The 19265-nt window shown below is 40.6% G+C and overlaps 1 protein-coding gene across 1 annotated transcript; it reads left to right on the forward strand.

The window, feature by feature from the left end:
* Positions 1-1424: 1424 nt before the first annotated feature.
* LOC137297947 (failed axon connections homolog) lies at positions 1425-18953 on the forward strand. Its single transcript, XM_067829953.1, has 7 exons — positions 1425-1615; positions 3651-3823; positions 13549-13660; positions 15374-15570; positions 16569-16756; positions 17039-17155; positions 17704-18953. Exons 1-7 carry the CDS (start codon positions 1508-1510, stop codon positions 17808-17810), a joined length of 1002 nt encoding a protein of 333 aa, XP_067686054.1. The 5' UTR covers positions 1425-1507; the 3' UTR covers positions 17811-18953.
* The last annotated feature ends 312 nt before the right edge of the window (positions 18954-19265 follow it).

Raw genomic sequence — 19265 nt, forward strand, 5'->3', positions numbered from 1 at the left:
GACAGAGGATGGGTCCATAAATCATGAGCCATGAAACAGGGATGACACCAGGTGTTGGCGAAACGGTGAGCGTATCCTGCCACAGCGGTGGCACACGTCATAAATGCTATGCTAAGTCAAATCATTTGTTCATCTGAAATAATTCAGGAATGTATAGTACAAGTCAAAATGGGGAATTGCATATGATGTTATATTTGTCACTGATGCATCAAACTTGGACACTTCCTCCAAAGTATACCATAAAACAATTTGAAAAATGTACTGAATGTTAAAACCTTGATCGAACAACTTCTATCAGGGTGTATCATATCAAAGACCCTTTGACAAGACTGCACTGTTTCATGTTAATATAAACCGATTTGGATTAAGTGCTGAAGCATACTGCACTGGGTCTTAAATGTCATTTACTTTACATCTCTACATGAAAGATCTAAACATATGGAAATAATTCGCCCCATCAGAAACTTCTGAAATTCTGTTTATTATGAGTATTTATCCTTTGTCCTGAAAACGGCAGCTTCCAGTTACGTTTGTTGTTCCAATACATTCTATCATTGCTAAGTTGAGGAAGGACTTGCACATTGCGGCGCCTGGGGATTGGGGAACGACTACGAACATGTTCATGGCATATACTAAGGTATATCACGGATCCACTTATATACAGAAACATCTAAACTTGGAATTATATGTTTCGTACTGATTTGTGGAATTTAACTTGTTCAATACATATTTCAACGCCCTCTGACTTGACAATCGAATGTGATTTACGTACTAAGGAGTACTAAAAAGTACTTAGGAGTTGTGTTAAAAAAATGAAGGGACAATTTCGACGTTTTCTTAGTGTTATTTAATTTTTCTGCCTCAAAATTACGTGGATGTCTGTGTCTATATATGTTTGTTTATTTTCCGGCCTATTTACTTGTAACGTATTAAACGCGCTGATATGACTGTTGTGTACAATGTACAATGTTAACAATAAACTTTAATAATTAATACATTTTATATCTTAATAGTTGTTTTTTTGTTTGAACATAAAATCATAATGATTTTCAAAGACTTGTCTGATAATGTTTCGGGGGTTTCTTTGTTGTTGTTGTTTTTGTTGTTGTTGTTGTTTTTGTTGTTGTTGTTGTTGTTGTTGTTGTTGTTTGGTTGTTTTGCTTTGTTTTTGTATATCGGCGTACTTTTTTCGTTATTGTTTATATATTTTTTTGTTACTTTTTGTTTGTTTGTCTGTTTGTATTTGTTAGGTCAAAGTTCTAAGTAAGCACAAGTCGCTCTGTCCGTAGAAAGTGGAGGGCAATGTGCAGGTGCTTCATACAGATTCGGGAAAGATGGTTGTCCATGTTAATACGCTTGTGTTATCTGTTATCTTATACTCGTTGGAGTTCAGTGCGACCCACCTTAAACCTGCTACCAACAGCACACTTAAAAATTTCTAGATATATATAGCGAGGACAGAGACGAGTGTCACCTAAAACATTTGAGTCGCGGATTCAGTACAGTCATGCCGTGCTTCCTTCTCTTCACGAATGTGGCAGCAAGTGCCATCCCAAAGGGGTTTCTGTCAGAAACCACAAAGATCATCTCCAAAGCTATTCGGAAACCAGAAAGTGTAAGTTCAAGTTTTCATTCACGTTGAGACTTTTATTTCCATACGTTTCAATGCACTAGAAAAAAGCATTATTATCGAAGCCACAATATTTCTGTGACTAGCAAAGGTTATTTGAAGTAGATATGAAACAATGCCTTATTATATGAAATTGAGAAAAAATGACAAGAGGACAAAAATGCATCATACCACGACACTCTTAGTGGTGATGCGAGCGTGCTTGCGTGCGTGCGTGTGCATGTGGTTCAGGAAAGAGTAAAAAATATCAAAATGAAAACAAAAACTGGGGTATCAATCCAGGCGTGAGTAGCCACAAATGAGTTATGGTAAAACGCATTCAGTCAAGTCACCCAACCTGGCGGGTGTCTCACTAAGTGACCACGAAATTCACACTATCCTGTGGGCTGATAACGTAACCTTGATCTGCATACAGGTATATGATACTTGAATACGCTTGAAATCTGGATCTGGCGTCATTATTCAAGATGACGTTTGAACACGAGAGCCCTAAAACAGGGACTGCCATAACCACTTGCTTCCTGTGAATGACCCGCCGTGATATTGCTGGAACATTGCTAAAAGCGAGGTTAAACTAAGCTCACTCACTCACTCACTCCTGTGAATGATCTTGTGTGTGATTGGTGTTTAATGCTGTAAATTCCAGTTGTGTGATAGGGGTCTGTAAAGATGAGTGAGTATGGTTTTACGTCGCTTTTAGCAATATTCCAGCAACATCACGGCGGAGGACAGGAGGAGGGCTTCACACGTTGTTCCCATGTGGGGAAACGAACCCGGGTCTTTGGCCTGACGAGCGAACGCTTTAACCACTAGGCTACCCCATCTCCCCTTCCCAGTTGTATATATGTCTCACAGTTGATGTTGCATGTATATTGGAACACATTTGGAAAAATAAAGCAAGTTCGTATTTTTGTCTGATTTTGTAAAAGAAAATATAAACTCATATAGAATTCTTATGTACCTTTGGGATTTGCAATAAACCAAAACATTTCCATTGGCATTGGAAACTTTCCACTGGTCGTTTAAAATTTATTTATTTTTAGGGTAAGGAAACCACATGTGGATGATCAATTCTGATTTTGAGACGAGTGGATATTTGTCACCGTTCCACTTTATCGGTCATTCAGCTCACTCATTGATCCAACCTTCAATCACCTGAATCAATGACCCAGTTTATATTGACCCAACTTCTTAACAATCAAACGGACTTCAATTAGCGCATCAGTCGAAACAAAGCATACTTCCCTCCATTCGCTTATGATGCACGCCTCCAATAAGCGCAATAGACAGCTTGAATTGTTCAACTTGACCTTGATCAAGCGAATACTAATGAATTGCGCGACTGTGTCACAGTTGGTTGGGTCTATTATTGTGAAGGGGTTCACCCTTGTCAGTAGATTGTTAACAGTACAGAGACAAGGCGGCCGTTTGAAATCTCAGTGTCGAGAAATTGTCAGCAATTTTCTAACCTTCTCACAAATGTGCTACAGATGGTTTCATGCTTCCGCTGTACCCATGTTTTGCACGGAAGCAACATTTATAATCTTCTCTTCTCCCTTATTTAATGGCGTTAATCGACCTGCCGTCTGTGCCACTTGACCTCCCGTGTCATGCATATGTAGAGTAGCTCAGGTCAAGCTGAACAAGCTGTAGTGCATGGACGTCTCTTTTATCAGATATCCCCTTGGGATTTGAACATCTCTAGCTTCCACCCCTTTCCTCTGTCAACCTACTGGCTCTATTAAGTTACTGCCTAGACATTTATGTTAGCTATGTTGTTTTCTTTGCTGCATTCACCATACATGTTCCCCTCTTCATGTTTGATTCCTGCTTGACAAGAGTACAAGAATCTGTATCGAAACGTCGCACTCACGGAAAATAAGAAGTTGTTATCCATAAAGTTCGTTTAATTTTGTACGTCCTAAATTGACACTCCATGAAGTCATTCAGTCAGCCACTCAACTTGATCACCGACGAATCATTTTTTAAACAAACAAGCTTTCATTCAAATTCGTTTCAGTATATTACAGTCAGGATTCATCCAGGTCAGATGATGACCCACGGGGGTACGACTGAACCATGTGCCAACTCCGAGCTTCAGGCTATCGGACACATAAGTGCCGAGGAAAACATACAGATGTCCAAGGAAATTTCAGAATTCCTAAAAAGCAAGCTTGGAATTGACAATACCAGGTAAGATGGTGCTTTTTGGGAGTTGCTGTGGTACATTCAAAGGTATGTGTTTTTGTGACACACAAGCGACAGACAGAATCAGTGTTAAACGTTTACTCTTATTACCTGGAAAGACAAATGCTTCAATATATGGTTACAGTCAACAGTACATAAGCAAGTGATGGGTGTGTCCACCTTGTGGCTAAGCCATCTGCCTCAATGAGTCCTGGGTCTCTTTTCACAAACGCGACGGTGATCATAAGCAACAATGGTAACCTTAGTGCAATGATAAAGAATGGTGGGTAACCTTTGTGCAATGATAAAGAATGGTGGGTAACCTTAGTGCAATGATAGAGAATGGTAGGTAACCTTAGTGCAATGATAAAGAATGGTAGGTAACCTTAGTGCAATGATAAAGAATGGTAAGTAACCTTAGTAAATTTAGGGAAACGTCGAAACTGTCCCTTCATTTTTTAACACAAATCCTTAGTACTCCTAATAAAGGACAGTCTAAATAAACTTAGCCTCAGTACTTTTCGTTACACTCCTCTACTGAGTCTAACAAAACCTTATGAGAGGTCGCGTCAGGTAACATTTGAGATTGACCAATCAGAACACAGCTTACCAAATCGGGAAAGTGCACATTGGCACCTACCTTTTGAACTGATTACCTTGAAAAGGTTCGTACCCGAACGATTCCGAATGCTATTTAGCGTACACCCGCTGCCAGGTGATGTACACAGTGCACGTTACAACCATGACAACGGTTGGTAAACAGTCGCTGAAAACAGTGTTTTGAGCAATATTCAAGGATGTCATCTTGCAGAAACCCAACAGAAACCCCAAAGCGTAAATACTGCAGGTCACATAACTGTCTTATATGCGGATTTTCGTTTGTGGAGAGATCTGTGTCAGTGACCTGAATATTTTGTAAGTCCCTCCGATCCCTAAATAGTAGTCGTTGTCTTTTTGGTTAAATCTGTTTAACCGTTGTTGACTGGACGGTCATAGGTCGCTCAAAGGTTCACTGACACGACCTTCTACTAGGGTTTGTTAGACTCAGTGGTGGAGTGTATAGAATAGCGCTGAGACTAAGTTTACTTAGACTGCGTGAAAGAAACCCCTTGGGAGGAGGCAGCGTTGTCTGGACCGTTCGTATGACGCCGTAAACGTCGCGCCATCCAATTCCAGATGTGTCCAGATCCAGATCTGATCAGGGGATTCAACGTAACACATATATACGTTATTCTGAATAAGATACTGCTGTAGATGCGTATGGTCTGGCGTTATCAGGCTGAAACTTCACTCCAGGACGGTTCTGATGCAAGAACGGGAAAGCGATGTCGTCTGCTACCCTGAAGACATCGGTATTCTAGCGTCATAACTGCCCGTCAGAATGGGAGTCTCGCTCGGATACCATTGACGTTGGGAGAGTTATTCTCGCAGATTCAGTAACTTTTCTACTTTTCTATTGGAAAGTATGGTACGCTCTTCATGCGTTGTTGCACAGTTTCAGTCCATCTGTCTGGACGTTGGTCATCAATGGTCGACGGCCACTATTGGGGGCGGTCTGTAACGTGACTATTTTGGGTTGGCCAGCTACCACAAGTAAAGTGAAAATTCTGATTTCTGGGTTTTTTTTCCGTTTTCAGGAACTACATCAAATTCACCAACATGGCGCCGCATGAGGTTGGGTATGATGGGACAACGTTTGGGGAGCTGGTGAAAGACCCGAAATGGGCGGCTTTAATGTAACCTTCAAAGACACCAATCAGCTCATGATTATCTGTAGTGTCAATAGGGAAGAGTTATCACTCAGTGGCTGAGTTATGAGCCAGTGTATCCGTACAGCATCTACTAATGCAAAGATTCAAAGAATCACCATTTAAGTACGAGAGTTTTACAGTGAAATGACATCTGTCATTGAGAGGTGTCAGGTCGTTGTACTTCCTATCAGCATAATAATCATTTTCAGTTGTCCATTCTTTAATAAGTAACTATGATTATTAGTCTGCATTGTCTCGATGAAAAACATCTCACTTTTCTACATTATTCTGCGTCTGTTAAACGTGACATGTGGATTCGTATGTTGTCTGTTCCAAATTCAAATCCAGTGGTGATGGACACGACCCTGTGGGATATGCATTTTACCAGTTTGTGTTGGTGTTTCTTCCCATTGTCTTCCATTCCAAACTACGATTGATGCTTTCTGTAGAATAAGGTTTAAGGAGAAACTCAGTGGCACCAATATGCGGAAAAGACAAGATTGATTTGAAAATTGTATATGTTTTTTGACGGATTTATTGATTATTTATTATCTATTGCAATTAGACAGAATTAAGAAACTTATGGAGACTGTGACCAACTAGATAAATATTAAACATGTACAACTGAATTATTGGTTTCATTTTCTGTGAGTGAATGTTGTTTAGGCTGTGGTCAGAATGGTACTGCACGGCAACCTGTAAATAAGATCTGAACAGGTCGTAAGAGGCAACCAAATTGATCTTGGTGTCGGCCTCAGTAACCTGAGATCCCAGGCCGCTGTTGACTGGATCTATCATAAGATTGTCTGGTAGAGACCAAATTTGTCGTCAGGTTACTGGAATAGAGCTGGTATTACTAATCAAAATTAATTTTGGTTTTACGACAGGTCCATGCTAATGGCAATTTATCCATGTGTTTATTCTCCATTACTATATGTCCCGTCTTTCCTATCCTAACGAACTCTACGTAACATCTTTGTCTCATTATTTCGGCAACCTTGTGTCTAAAGACCACCCATCCAACCTCCAATCTAATCCCAGTCTCTGCTACTGTCAGTTGTACCTACCACGTAATGAATAATACACAAGGTATATCCTAAAAGAGGTAACATTATTAACCTGGTCAATGGATCAGTACTGGTCAATGGATCTGTGTGCACTATAACCCAAGCTGCATGTGCTGGTTCACAATCATCTACTCAACACATACACTGCTCGGGGAAATTTCACCAATTGGCCAATGCTGAGATGTGAGTTCCTTTCTATGAAAACATTTGCTTTTCAACGTTATATACCAAGATTTATCGAAACAAACTTAAGTTTTAACTCAAACTTCAAGCGGAGTTTGACAATTGGAAACAGCTGAATTTTCACCTAGCTACATTTTGAAAATAAAAAATTCCAAACAATTTAAGTAATCCATCTACCCCAAATAAATTGTCTACTGTGTTTGAGTTAAATATTAATTTCAGTTCATGCTGGGAAATGCATTTCCCTGTGTTTTCTCAAATTTGAGTAAAAACTCTAACTTAAGTCAAAACTCAAACTTAAGTTTGTTTCGAGAAATCGGGTAAGGTTAAGCTGAACAAGTTGTAGGAGTGAGTGAGTGAGTGAGTGAGTGAGTGAGTGAGTGAGTGAGCCTTCATCAGTATTACAGCCACATGACGTTGGACGACAAGAGAAATTGGCGTCATACTTGTACCCATGTGGAGAATCAAACCCGGGTCTTCGGCTTGACAAACTAACACTTTTACCACTTACCTACCCTACTGCCACAATCCCGGAAAAATACTGAGCTGTGAGAGGCATTAATGTGTTTTTTTTATGACTTTCCTCCTATTCACTCAGAGGAAGACAATAATAGTGTTTCTTATCACAGATAGGACTCTATACCAATGATGTGGCTTGGATAGAGTGCGTGCGTGCGTGCGTGCGTGCGTGCGTGCGTGCGTGCGTGCGTGCGTGCGTGCGTGCGTGCGTGCGTGCGTGCGTGCGTGCGTGCGTGCGTGCGTGCGTGTCATATCTGTGCCGGTTTAACTCTCTAACTTTTCTTGTCAATACATCTTGAACGAGTGAGCGGGTATCCGTGTGAAAGAAGGTAGTCGGAGTTACGTCCCTTAGTTGATCGTCAGCTCGTACTGATTCAACAAATGCTGGCTTTTCCTGTGTCAGCCCACGGTTCAAGGTGTTGCAGCTTTACATAGATGCCAGTCACAAGAGCGTGAGAATAAACTCCATTTTAATGCGTTTTGAAATGATGCGGTGGGGGGGTCATTTAACCAGTTTTCCCCTCTTCCTCTCCATTTGACCATGAGGATTGCCTTGGAAATGAAGACAAAAACAAAAACAAAACGGGTCCAGTTGCTGCAGTGTAACGTAAATGACCACTCACGGTTACAGCAGGGTAAGAACAAAGTCCACCTTTAAAGGTTTGTTGTTGTTTTTTACATGATGCCGTGAAACGCATGCTTAGGGGAGTGAGTGAGTGAGTTTAGTTTTACGCCACACTCAGCAATGTTCCAGCTGTATATCGGCGGTTTGTAAATAATCGAGTCTGGATGAGGCAATCCAGTGACCAACAACATAAGCATCGATCTGCGCAATTGGGTGGGTAGTTTTACATTGTCTACCAAAACCGGGGACAATTGTTTTCTCTAACATATATACCGTCAATGATGAGTAATTACAATGTTGATGATCATTTAATGAAGTACATAACAATAACTGAAGCGCGTGGAAAATCAATTTAATGACAGTAACTATAAGTAGATAATTTAATTCTATCAAAACCGGGGAGAAGTGTTTTCTCGAACATATATACCGTCAATGATGAGTAATTACAATGTTGATGATCATTTAATGAAGTACATAACAATAACTGAAGCGCGTGTAAAATCAATTTAATGACAGTAATTGTAAGTAGATAATTCAAGCCATATGAGAAAAGAATATTTTTTCACCGAGTTGACGGCAGGTCAATTGTATAAAGGCGCACAGGTAATATCAGACCAGGTGTTCTGGAAATAGATCGTGTTGTTGGAGACGTTATGGTCAGGTGTGAGATAACAACTGTGGCAATGATGTCAATGACTGTGACTTCGAGGGACCTGGAATGCTGTGAGGAACGGAGACGAAATTTTGAGAATGGCCGCTTTCTCGTTCTTGAATATGCTAAAGCAACCCTCAAATGCACCGCCTGTTGCTTCTTACCTCGTATCGTCAATTCCAAGCTTGCCTATTAGGAACTCTGTTATTTGTTTTGAAATCTGAGCGTTTTCGTCCGGGCCCATTTTTCCGATACTTCGAAGCTCAGAGTTGGCACATGGATCAGTCGTAGCCCCCTGCCTCAGATAGGTCTTCTCAGATCAATGCATGGGCGCACATTCAATTACTGTATGGACGCACGTGTATAAAGTACTTAAAACTGATTATAGTTGAAAGTATTTCGTGCTGTCTGTTTCACCAATGAGCAAACGAGTAAGTTTGGTTTTAGCAATGTTCCAAGAACTGGACGCCACAAATGAGCTTCATATTTTTTGCCCATGTGAGGAATCGAACTCTAGCGTTTTAACCACTAGGCTACCCCACCGCCCCGTTTTAACAACGGCGTATGTTGAATGTGACCATAGATATTCATAAGCGGGTGACATTTTATACAGGTTTGGCTTGGTCTTTCCTGTGCTCAAAAAAGGAATTGCTTGAGCTAGTCATACTGAGTGTTGTTTTAGGGCCTGAATAAGCACACGTTGATATGGTATAACTGTTGAGGGATTAGTTATTTTGTTATTTTAAGTATATTCATTTTTACTTTGTTTGCTTACAAATATTTGATTTTGTGTGTTGCTTGTCATCGATGACAAATGCTGACGATGTCGCGACATGCTTGAAATATCCGCGGACGCCACGACATCGTCACCACTGTCATGACGATGTCGCAATATGCTTGAAATATCGCTTACGCCATCGTGAAGGACAACGTGGATATTTTAACAGCACCGAGAAACTGGGTCTTTTCTAACATCTTAGCTTATAAAACAAACCAGTCTCTTCTAAAGGGTATAGATTGTTAGTAGTTGACAGAATTCCACAGACCAGCTGTGAGGCATCTAAGCATGGTATAGTTCACTTAAATTGGGCAAAAGCGTGTCAAACGCTAGTAGCTCAAGCACCACGTGCAATGATACCTCTGTGCACATTATTTCGAAAAAAACACTTGCATATCCTTTTCTGCGGCTTGCAAAATGTGTGATAGCAAAGTTCCACCAATTTTGCTGTATGGGTCTGAAATATGGGGTGGGGGGGGGGGGCAAGATACTTTGGAGTTACAGAAAAAGTTCACACCCAGTATTCAAAACGTTTCTTACATGTTGGCAAATTCGCATCCAATGATACTTGGTGAAACAGGGCGACACACGATGTATGTTTAAACACAGACAAGGGTTATAAGATACTGGATAAGAATACTTCATATGAATTGTACTATATATCCGTACCAATGCTAATGTTTAAAAAAATAGATGATGCTGGAAAGCAAAACTGGGTGTCAAATCTCAGAAATTTACTGATTTACACAGGCTTTTCAAACGTTTGGTTCTCACAAGATGTGGGTGATTCTATCATGTTTACAAATATATTCAAACAACGGTTGAAAGATATTGATTGCCAAAATTGGCATAGTTTTATATCATCTTCACACTATTTAAGTAATTATACTGTAGCATTAAGTCCTTGCTGCAGCCTGAAAAATATTTAATGTGTCTCTCTGATAGGTCTTTGCTAAGAGCCTTATGTAAATTTAGAATATCTCTTCATGATTTGAATATTAACAACATACGTAGAAACAAAATTGAGCAGGTATATAAATCACTCTGTTTACAGTGTGATCTCAACGTTATGGAGGACGAATTTCACGTTCTGTTTATTTGTGAAGAGTATCATGATCTGAGATTAAAATATCTCCCAAGCCGATCCAATGTAAAGCACTATTCAATGAAACTCTTACGTAATACATTAAACACAAGTAATGAGGATAACTTACGAGCTCTCGCCATTTTTCTTTAAAATGTGTTTATATTGAGGTATCAATGGAAATAGAAATATTGCTGTATTGTTCACCAAGTGGCATGTGCTCTGTCAAATATAATAATTATTATATTCTAGGCTATGACGCCGAATTACTGAATAAATGTATATCAATATATATATATATATATATATATATCCAGTCCACAATTTCGTAAAACCCCATTTACCGCGATACTGCAAAACGTGAGTCGTACTGTACAGAATGAGGTAAGACGCGACAGATTCGATGCCTGTTGTGTACGTAGCAGCCGAGACCCGATGTTAGGTCATGTCATGACTGGCGGACCCATCGCTGTTCTTGGCTGAGTAGACCTATTTGGGCTTGAATGCGAATTCAGAATGAACACGAATGTAATGTCAAGTATCTCTGTAAATGTCTGTGGGTCAGTTTGTGTTTGAATACTAATGGCTAGAGTACTCCTTGCTCCAACATCGACATACAAACCAAAGCTATGCGCCGGAGTTATGTATGTGACCTTAATGTTGGAAGCTGGGGCGGGTCAGCCTGACCGTAGACAGTAGAGGGCACGCAGGGGTTAGAGTAGACTTGCGGAAGTCTCCAGTAATCATTACTTTAAAGGGGCTGTGGGGTAGCGCACTAGTAGTTTGTCTACAGTCCTTGAACCACATTATTTTCCCTACTGTCTGGCCCTCCCTGCACCGCTAAAGCCCTAGATGAAGCATGTCTCACTTTCAGATCTCTGGTCTCCCATGTGCTCCCTTTCATTTTTTAATGGATTTATTTGTCAGAATCAAACTTATCTATTAACAGACTGAGCTTTAGGCTAGCCTAGTGGTTATCGTGTTCGCTCGTCACGCAAGACCTGGGTTCGATTCCCACATGGATACATTGTGTGAAACCCATTTCTGGTGTCCCCCGTGGTGATATTACTGGATTATTTCAAGTGGCGTAAAACCATACTCACTCATTATTACTTTCAAGGTAAAATTACTTTGGAAAATAAAAATAAAATAAAATGTTGTCCCTGCGACAGTGACGTCGATTAACTTGTGTCTTTAAGAGATAGAGAGAGTGGCATCCACGAGCTTACGGTTTAGAACAGCCTTAAATTTCAGCAGCGACGGGTGTAATAACGAGCCCACATTAATACACAGAATGATTCTAAGAGTTCTGTGGACCAACATTCTTTGCAAACATATACACCACAAAACCCTAAGACCAGATTGTAATATATGATAAAACTTATGAAAGATCTTATAATTGAAATACAGCTTGCAATATGCAATATTCTGCCCTGAATTGATTTTGAATGTGGCTGACGTTGAACAGGGATCCACCGTGTGCTCATTTGTTTACATCGTGTAGACTCAAGGTCTACAGGAAGGTGAACAATTATTGAAGAGTCCAGCCACCTAGACAGGGTCGGTGACTTTCTTGAAAGTGTTTCATCTTTCACTACCGACTGTCGTGCAAAGGCGTGAGCGTTGCTGATAATATCGATCACTGGATGGTCGGGTTTAGGCTCGATTATTTACAGGCCGCAGTCATATACTCTTAAAATTAGTTGGGTAACTTTCATTTTCATTTCACGCTCCGCGGTCCGTTTTAAATCACATTTAAAGCTACTGCTATTTCGTTATGTACTTCTGATTTTCCAACACAGTATGTTTATCTCCATTCTACCATAACGGCGTTATTAACATTAAAAAAATCACATGGTGTTTGAATGTGATTATATACCCCTGTATGACAGTATCCAGTATTTATTGAAGTCATGGTAGAATTCGTGTTTGCCGTGAATTTTGCACGTGTACGATTTTCATTTTCAAATGAAAACACCCCGAGTATCCCGGGCTGGCAATGGTTTGTTCCCCAACATGTATCCCTCTCTGTTGAAGGGATAACTGTATCTTGAAATACAGAAGTCCATCAGTGGGTCCACAACACTTTATTCATGATATAATCGGGATGCATGATGGTGATGTTGTAACAGGGCTAGGCGCATTTAGGGAGGCGAATCGGCCAGTCTGCTTAGCCGCTGTCCGACGGTCAAGTCCTGACTAACACAAAGCGTTCTTAATCTAACCTTAGGGTCCTGATCAGACTGTCACGTGACGTATTTGTCCAGATGTTGGCCTGCAGTATCTCGCACCTCATCCACAATGTCATGTTTCAGTGGCCAACCGGCCTTTGTCTAATATAACTAATTTTAGGCAGCTGATGACTCAGTGTTGGTGGACATGGTGACAATGATCAAGCTGCATTGGTTTCCTTTCTGTTGACAGCCATGTCATTATTTAGAGAGCTATTTCATTCCACATAACTCAAGGAATAATATAGATATGCCTTAGAAACCCTGTTCCAAAGTGCCAACGACATATGCCTACGATCTAAGATAATTAACACACTAGAAACTGTGAAATCCAAAATGATCGTCAAAATAAATGGTTTGTCGTGATTTGTCGACCTCCTTGAAAACCATCAAAATCTAGATGGACATCATGGACGTGTGTGAGCTACTGCGTTGAGACAGGGGTGGGGATAAAGAGAAATGCTCGGCGTTCATGAGAAGTGTGTCTTTGAAGAGTTTATACTTTTATACCTTAACGCATATGCTTCCAATCTAAATTGAAAGTTCAGGTTCCCCTATTTTTTTAAAAAGAATATTGTTATAGAACAACGAAACAACATTTTTAGCAGAGTTGCCTACCAGATTCACCACTGTAGCTAATTTGACCACGTGTTGCTGAATATCTTCCAGCCTTCTGGTGTGGCTTGATGACTACCTTTACTCTGATGCATGAGATCACAACAAATAGATGTTTTATAAATGTTTAGGGAATGAAAAGTATGGTCACGGTTGTGAAAAAATACCATATTATAACTACAATATGTGAACCAGGATTCCAACAATCTCAGTGTTCTTCTTCCAGTGTTCCCAAGATCATTCTCTATCAGCTGGGGAGAGGGCCACGTTGTCCGAGTCTATCACCTTTTGCAGTTAAACTTGAAACGTATATGCGGATGGCTCAACTAGAATACACTGTGAGTAGCAAAGATGACACGTCTGTCTGTCTGTCAGTGTCGCAGTACTGAACAGCACAAGAAACAAGTTTCGAAAATATGAAACCTCATACAGTAAAAATTCGTGTTTATGTCTTCTGTTTAAAAACTTGGCAGAAAACAGAGTTGTGTTTGTTTTCTGTTCAGTATATATAACCTGGGGGACTACTTTCTGGACTGAACTCACAGGGAGGTTTGAAATGTCATCGGTATAGTGTGTGTGTGTGTTAGTGTGTGTGTGTGTGTGTTAGTGTGTGTGTGTGTGTGTGTGTGTGATAATTCAATCCACAAATTATCGTGTTGACATTTAATTTATCCATGTTCTGATGCTCTGTTACATAGATATGGGATGTGTTGCATTTATTCTACAACTAGAAGGAATCCGACACGTCAACGGTAATTCAACATTATTGCAATTTAATATCTAAACAGTTACACCAGTACACACGGACATAAGCACATTCACATACCTTGAAGCGTTTTTCATAAATTATGGTTGAGTGTTGTTCGGGGTAGACTTAAAAAGACAAACAGTGAAACGTGTCAGTGTTAGTTTGTTAATTTCACCCCTTCTGGATCCGTTTATGTACATGAAAGTATGTGTTGCACTTCACTTTGTAATTTTACTGTGTCAGATCGAAATAATCTTCCGATCAGACTATCGCCATGTTCAAACTGTCATTTGGGCCAAACAATCTGCCGTTTGTACATGTTTGTAACATTGTGATAAGTATTTTGTTTGTCTCAGCAATATCAAGTGTCAAGGTGCATTTGCACAAAAGAATATTATTTCTGAAGAACTGACTATTCGATTCACTTACTCGAATCTGAAGACAAGCATTGCTTGCTTGAAAATGATTCTAATTGATCCACGTGAACCTCGTGTTTCCCATCATCAAGAGTATATGATCCGATAACTCTCCTCTGGTACCGTGGCTGCATCTAAGGCCCAAAAATGTCATAACCTCCTTTGGCTGGCTTTTTATCCAATCAGGTGTCTACGCTGGGAAGTTGAGCGTACCAATCACAACTCACTTTCGCTTTTTAAATTATCGAACCGATTACACTTGGCAACACAAATAATGCAGAGGTACTCTGAAAGAGGTGGAAGGAATTGTTGGATATTTTTGAAAGTTCTGGACCAGTCAATTTGTCTGTATGATTTCCCCAAATCTCGGTCAAAGGGAGGTAATAAAATCACTACTAATTTTATAGTAGAGATTTATCGGAACGTAAACCCTGGAGACATCGAGGATGGCCAGCCAATAGACTTCTGTCATAACTCACTTTCACTTCACTTATCTAACCGATTAAACTTCTCTACACAATTGTTGCAGAGATACTCTGAAAGATGTAGAAGTAGTTCTTGCATGTGTTTTTTAAGGTTTCACACCAGTCAGTTAGTAGGATTTTCCCCGACATTTGAGTCGCACCTTAAGCAAACTTTCACGGCTGCGGTCACTATCATTGAATGAAACTTGCAAGCTCGGTTGTAACGGCTTATCTGATTGGTTACTGTGGGGAGGGGAACCTAACAAGTGCAGGTAATGAAATCATCAGGCTGAGCCGGAGAAGCATCCATGGTACCAATGAAGATTTATCGGAACGTCAGCCCAGGAGATTATTAGCGTTTTTATGCATTAGGTATGTCGTGTTGTGCTATAAATTCCCAGAGCATGTTGTGTGTCATTTCAGAATGACCATGGTGGTAAGTATTCATCTAAGGGTAAGATCCCATGGATCAAATACAACGGGGAACCGGTGGCTGACTCACAGTTCTGTGTGGAGTACTTGAACCGGAAGTTGAACATTGACCTCAGCAGTCACCTGACTAAGGAACAGCGGGCTGTTGCGCATTCGTTTAGGAAAACGGCAGAGGAAAGTCTCCACTGGTCAGTTCACATTTGGTTGCCTTGGCGACAATTGGCTTATTTTGTACCTCAGTATATGGAGAATGTAGTGCTGATCTAAACGAAAACAGCTGTAGGGTTTGGTAAACGCCACCGCTTTTGCAGCGTTCGAAATTAACGTCAGTCCTCAGACCCAAAGCCGACTGAAAAAAAAAACACTGGTGCCCACGGCTTTTGTTTTCTGCAGGTCTGCAGGTCCGCCAGCGTATTCATCCCAGATAACTAACAGTATTATTTCCACGTTACATTTCAGGGTCTATTCGTGAATATACGTCTTTGGGTCTACACATTCTGATCAGGATACACAACTTCTTATTGTTCTGGGTCCAAAGGTTCTGCAGCTTTTCGGGCTAAGGTCAAACACTGCGCTTTTAAACTAATTTCTGCTTTCGATCATTAATGCAAATTGAAAGATGACTTTCGATTAACCTGGAGGCCCAGAGTGTTGCCGGTTGGGGATATTTTCCACATCAGTGTACTAACGAACCAACATTATGCTAACCATAACTGTAATTGTAAAGGGTTGATGTGAAGTACAACCAGCGGATCCTGCAACGAATAAGGCCGCAAACCTTTACATCTTGGATTGCGCTTGAGTGTAGGATATATTATTTTGCTTTTTCTTGTTATTTGTCATGAATAATTCCCTGTGTGGAATCCATAAAAGTTCCATACATAATGTATTTGAGTGTTAGTTGTTTAGCACCGCACTTCGGATAGGATGCATGTGACAATCACGTCACCGAGCCTGACCACCCGAAGTCGCCTCTCACGACAAGCACTCATGCATGAGTTTTTAAAGAACGGATTAGGGATGGGATGGTCATGACATCTAGCTAACGGTATCTTCACTCAATCCACTTGTTTTCGCGGTCAGCTGATGATTATAACTGAAATTCCACTGGCTAATTCACTCCGTCTTCCCCAGCTACTAATGAATAGCATGCCAGTTTGTAAGCGTCCCGTTTATGTTTATACAGGTGTATAATCCTGACTTTAATGGAGAATATGAACATCGTCAAAGTCTCGGGTTTCAACGCACTGTCTGTTAGGCTTGCCGTATACAAATACCGGAAACAGACGAGGGTTCACGGAATCGGCCGACATACCAATCTGGAAATGCTTCAGATAATGGAGGGAGATTTGCGAGCTCTGTCAGACTATATAGGTAACGTGATTCCTTCACTACTGGTCGGCAGGACATGCTTACCCTTACACCAGTGTCATAACTGATTTTCACGGGTGATGGGGTAGCCTAGTGGTTAAAGCGTTTGCTCATCACGCTGAACATCCGGGTTCGATTCCTCACATGGTTACAGTGTGTGAAGCCCATTCCTGATGTTCCCAGCAGTGATTTTGTTGGAATATTGATAAAATCGGCGTAAAACTAACTTACTCGCTCAGGTAAAACAGTACGATTTGTCAAGATTTTAAAAAATATAATTTACAGGGAAGAAGACGTTCCTCTTCGGGGATCATCCTTGCGAGGCTGATGCTGCCTTGTTTGGTCAGCTGGCGCAGATTTGCTGGCAGTCGCCGGGTACAAAAGGGGAACAACTCATGCACGGTATGCACGCCAGGGTTATGTCCCTTTACATCAACGCTAAGGTTTATATATAGAAATATAGAAATACGTTAACATATACATATATATTGCAAAGGATGTATACTTCTGTATCAATGAATGTGAAGGCGAATTTTCATGAATATTTCGCTCAAATGCCAACGTGCATGCGTGTGTATGTGTTGCTGGTTGTACTAGTCCAGACTTGAGCTGGTTTTATAGTGCAAGTTCACTGAGATACCATGCCACAGTTAAGCACGAATACCCCACTCGGAAACATTACACTAACTCCGAGGCGAACAGTCCATGTTGTACCCATTAATGCCGGGTACCACGCAGGGACCAACATGTACCATATTTTAACGCCTTTTGGTATGACGCGGCCGGGATCGAACCGGAGACCTTCCGCTCTCCTGGCGGACGCTCTAACAACTACGCCACAAAGGCGCTACCCGAAGATTCACGAAAATAGCCGATTGGAATATTTGATGTAAAAATAATAACGATAAAGTAAATAATATAACTGGGTTTGGGTTTTTTTCTTCTTTCAGAAAAGTTTACAAATCTAGTGGAGTATTGTGAGAGCATGAGAGCAAAGTTTTGGCCGGACTGGGATGACTGCATCACAGCAGACGGAACTAAAGAAGCTACAAAATAAATTCGGAATGCTTTCGTTCGTGTGTTCTACTCAGCGACAGATTTTGAGGTGCCCCAGTTGGAAATATCGGTTTATAGACATATAATTCTTCAAAAGTAATGTACATGTTTCTTTGATAATTTTTTTTCAGTTAAATTATTCCTGAGAAGCCTGTTTAATCAAGCAAAGTATAACTCTTTGAAACGTTTACCATTCGTACACAAAACCTGGTCTTCCAGTATGCTGTTCGGCTGTTTCCGCCGAACCACGTCTACTTACGCCGTCTGGTTCCAGACTGACGGTATACCGACGCCATATTTAGAAATGGCGAAGAACCTACTGATGGTCATCGTGGTGTGGATCTCGTTTTGAAATTACATATGACACATTTCATCGGGACCACAGTTAGGCTAATTAGTTCAAATATTCGACAATATGATGACAACAGCTTCTTGTTCATGTGGGACGACAGATGTGAGGACTGGATGGTTACACTGTCTAACGGCATTGATGCCGATGATGGTTCTAATATGATGGTTGGAATATCTTAGACTGCAGTCGTAAGTTAATGTTAAAGTCGAGCATCGATCTGCGCAACTGGAAACCGATTTCATGTGTCAACCAAGTCTGCGAACCTGACCACCCGATCCCGTTAGTTGCCTTTTACGACAAGCATAGTCGCCTTTTATGGCAAGCATGGTTTGCTAAAGGCCTTTTCTACCCAGGGACCTTTACGGGTCCCCGGAGAAGTGACATTATTCCATTATAAAGATTCAACATGTTTTGAAAAGTATTCATTACTCATACAAAACATTTATACAGCTTCACTATATTTTAGAACAGGTAATCACAAAGTGGCAATAGAAAAGGGTCGCAGGTCGAACATTCCACGTGAAGAGAGATTATTTATTTAGATATACTAGTATAGCATTTGCGAGTGAACTTTCACCTTTTATCAATGGATATTTTCATAAATGGCCTAACATGTCAAAACCTAAGCAGCCTTTTGGGAATAATAAAATACATGTCCAGCAAGATCTGAATCTTTTGTATACCATTCTTGTTAAAAACTTTAATTTTTGTATCACTATGAGTATAATGTAACGCATGTACCGCCGCTGGCGATTCCTTTAAATAATAAAGTATACTGACCTCCTCCGATAAGCATGGGGTAATGTTGTACTTCTGGGGGTTTTTTTTAACTTTGTTTTCTCTGAATCCCCATCCCTTCAGATGTTAAGTGGAGACAACTTGACCCACTCTGAAACCTCTTTGAAACGGTTTTCACAGCTGATACACGCACGACATACGATTATTTACAGACCGCTGGAATATAACCGAGTGCGGCGTGAAACTAAAACTCACCCTTCACCCTCACTTCTCCGGGTCTACAAAGACTGGTCCTTTAAAATTGAAACCACCTTTGCGGTTAACCATTCTCTAACACCTGCTGCAGGACTTAGACATTTCAAGTGT

Source organism: Haliotis asinina, chromosome 1 (genome assembly GCF_037392515.1).
Source record: "Haliotis asinina isolate JCU_RB_2024 chromosome 1, JCU_Hal_asi_v2, whole genome shotgun sequence".
Taxonomy (NCBI): domain Eukaryota; kingdom Metazoa; phylum Mollusca; class Gastropoda; order Lepetellida; family Haliotidae; genus Haliotis; species Haliotis asinina.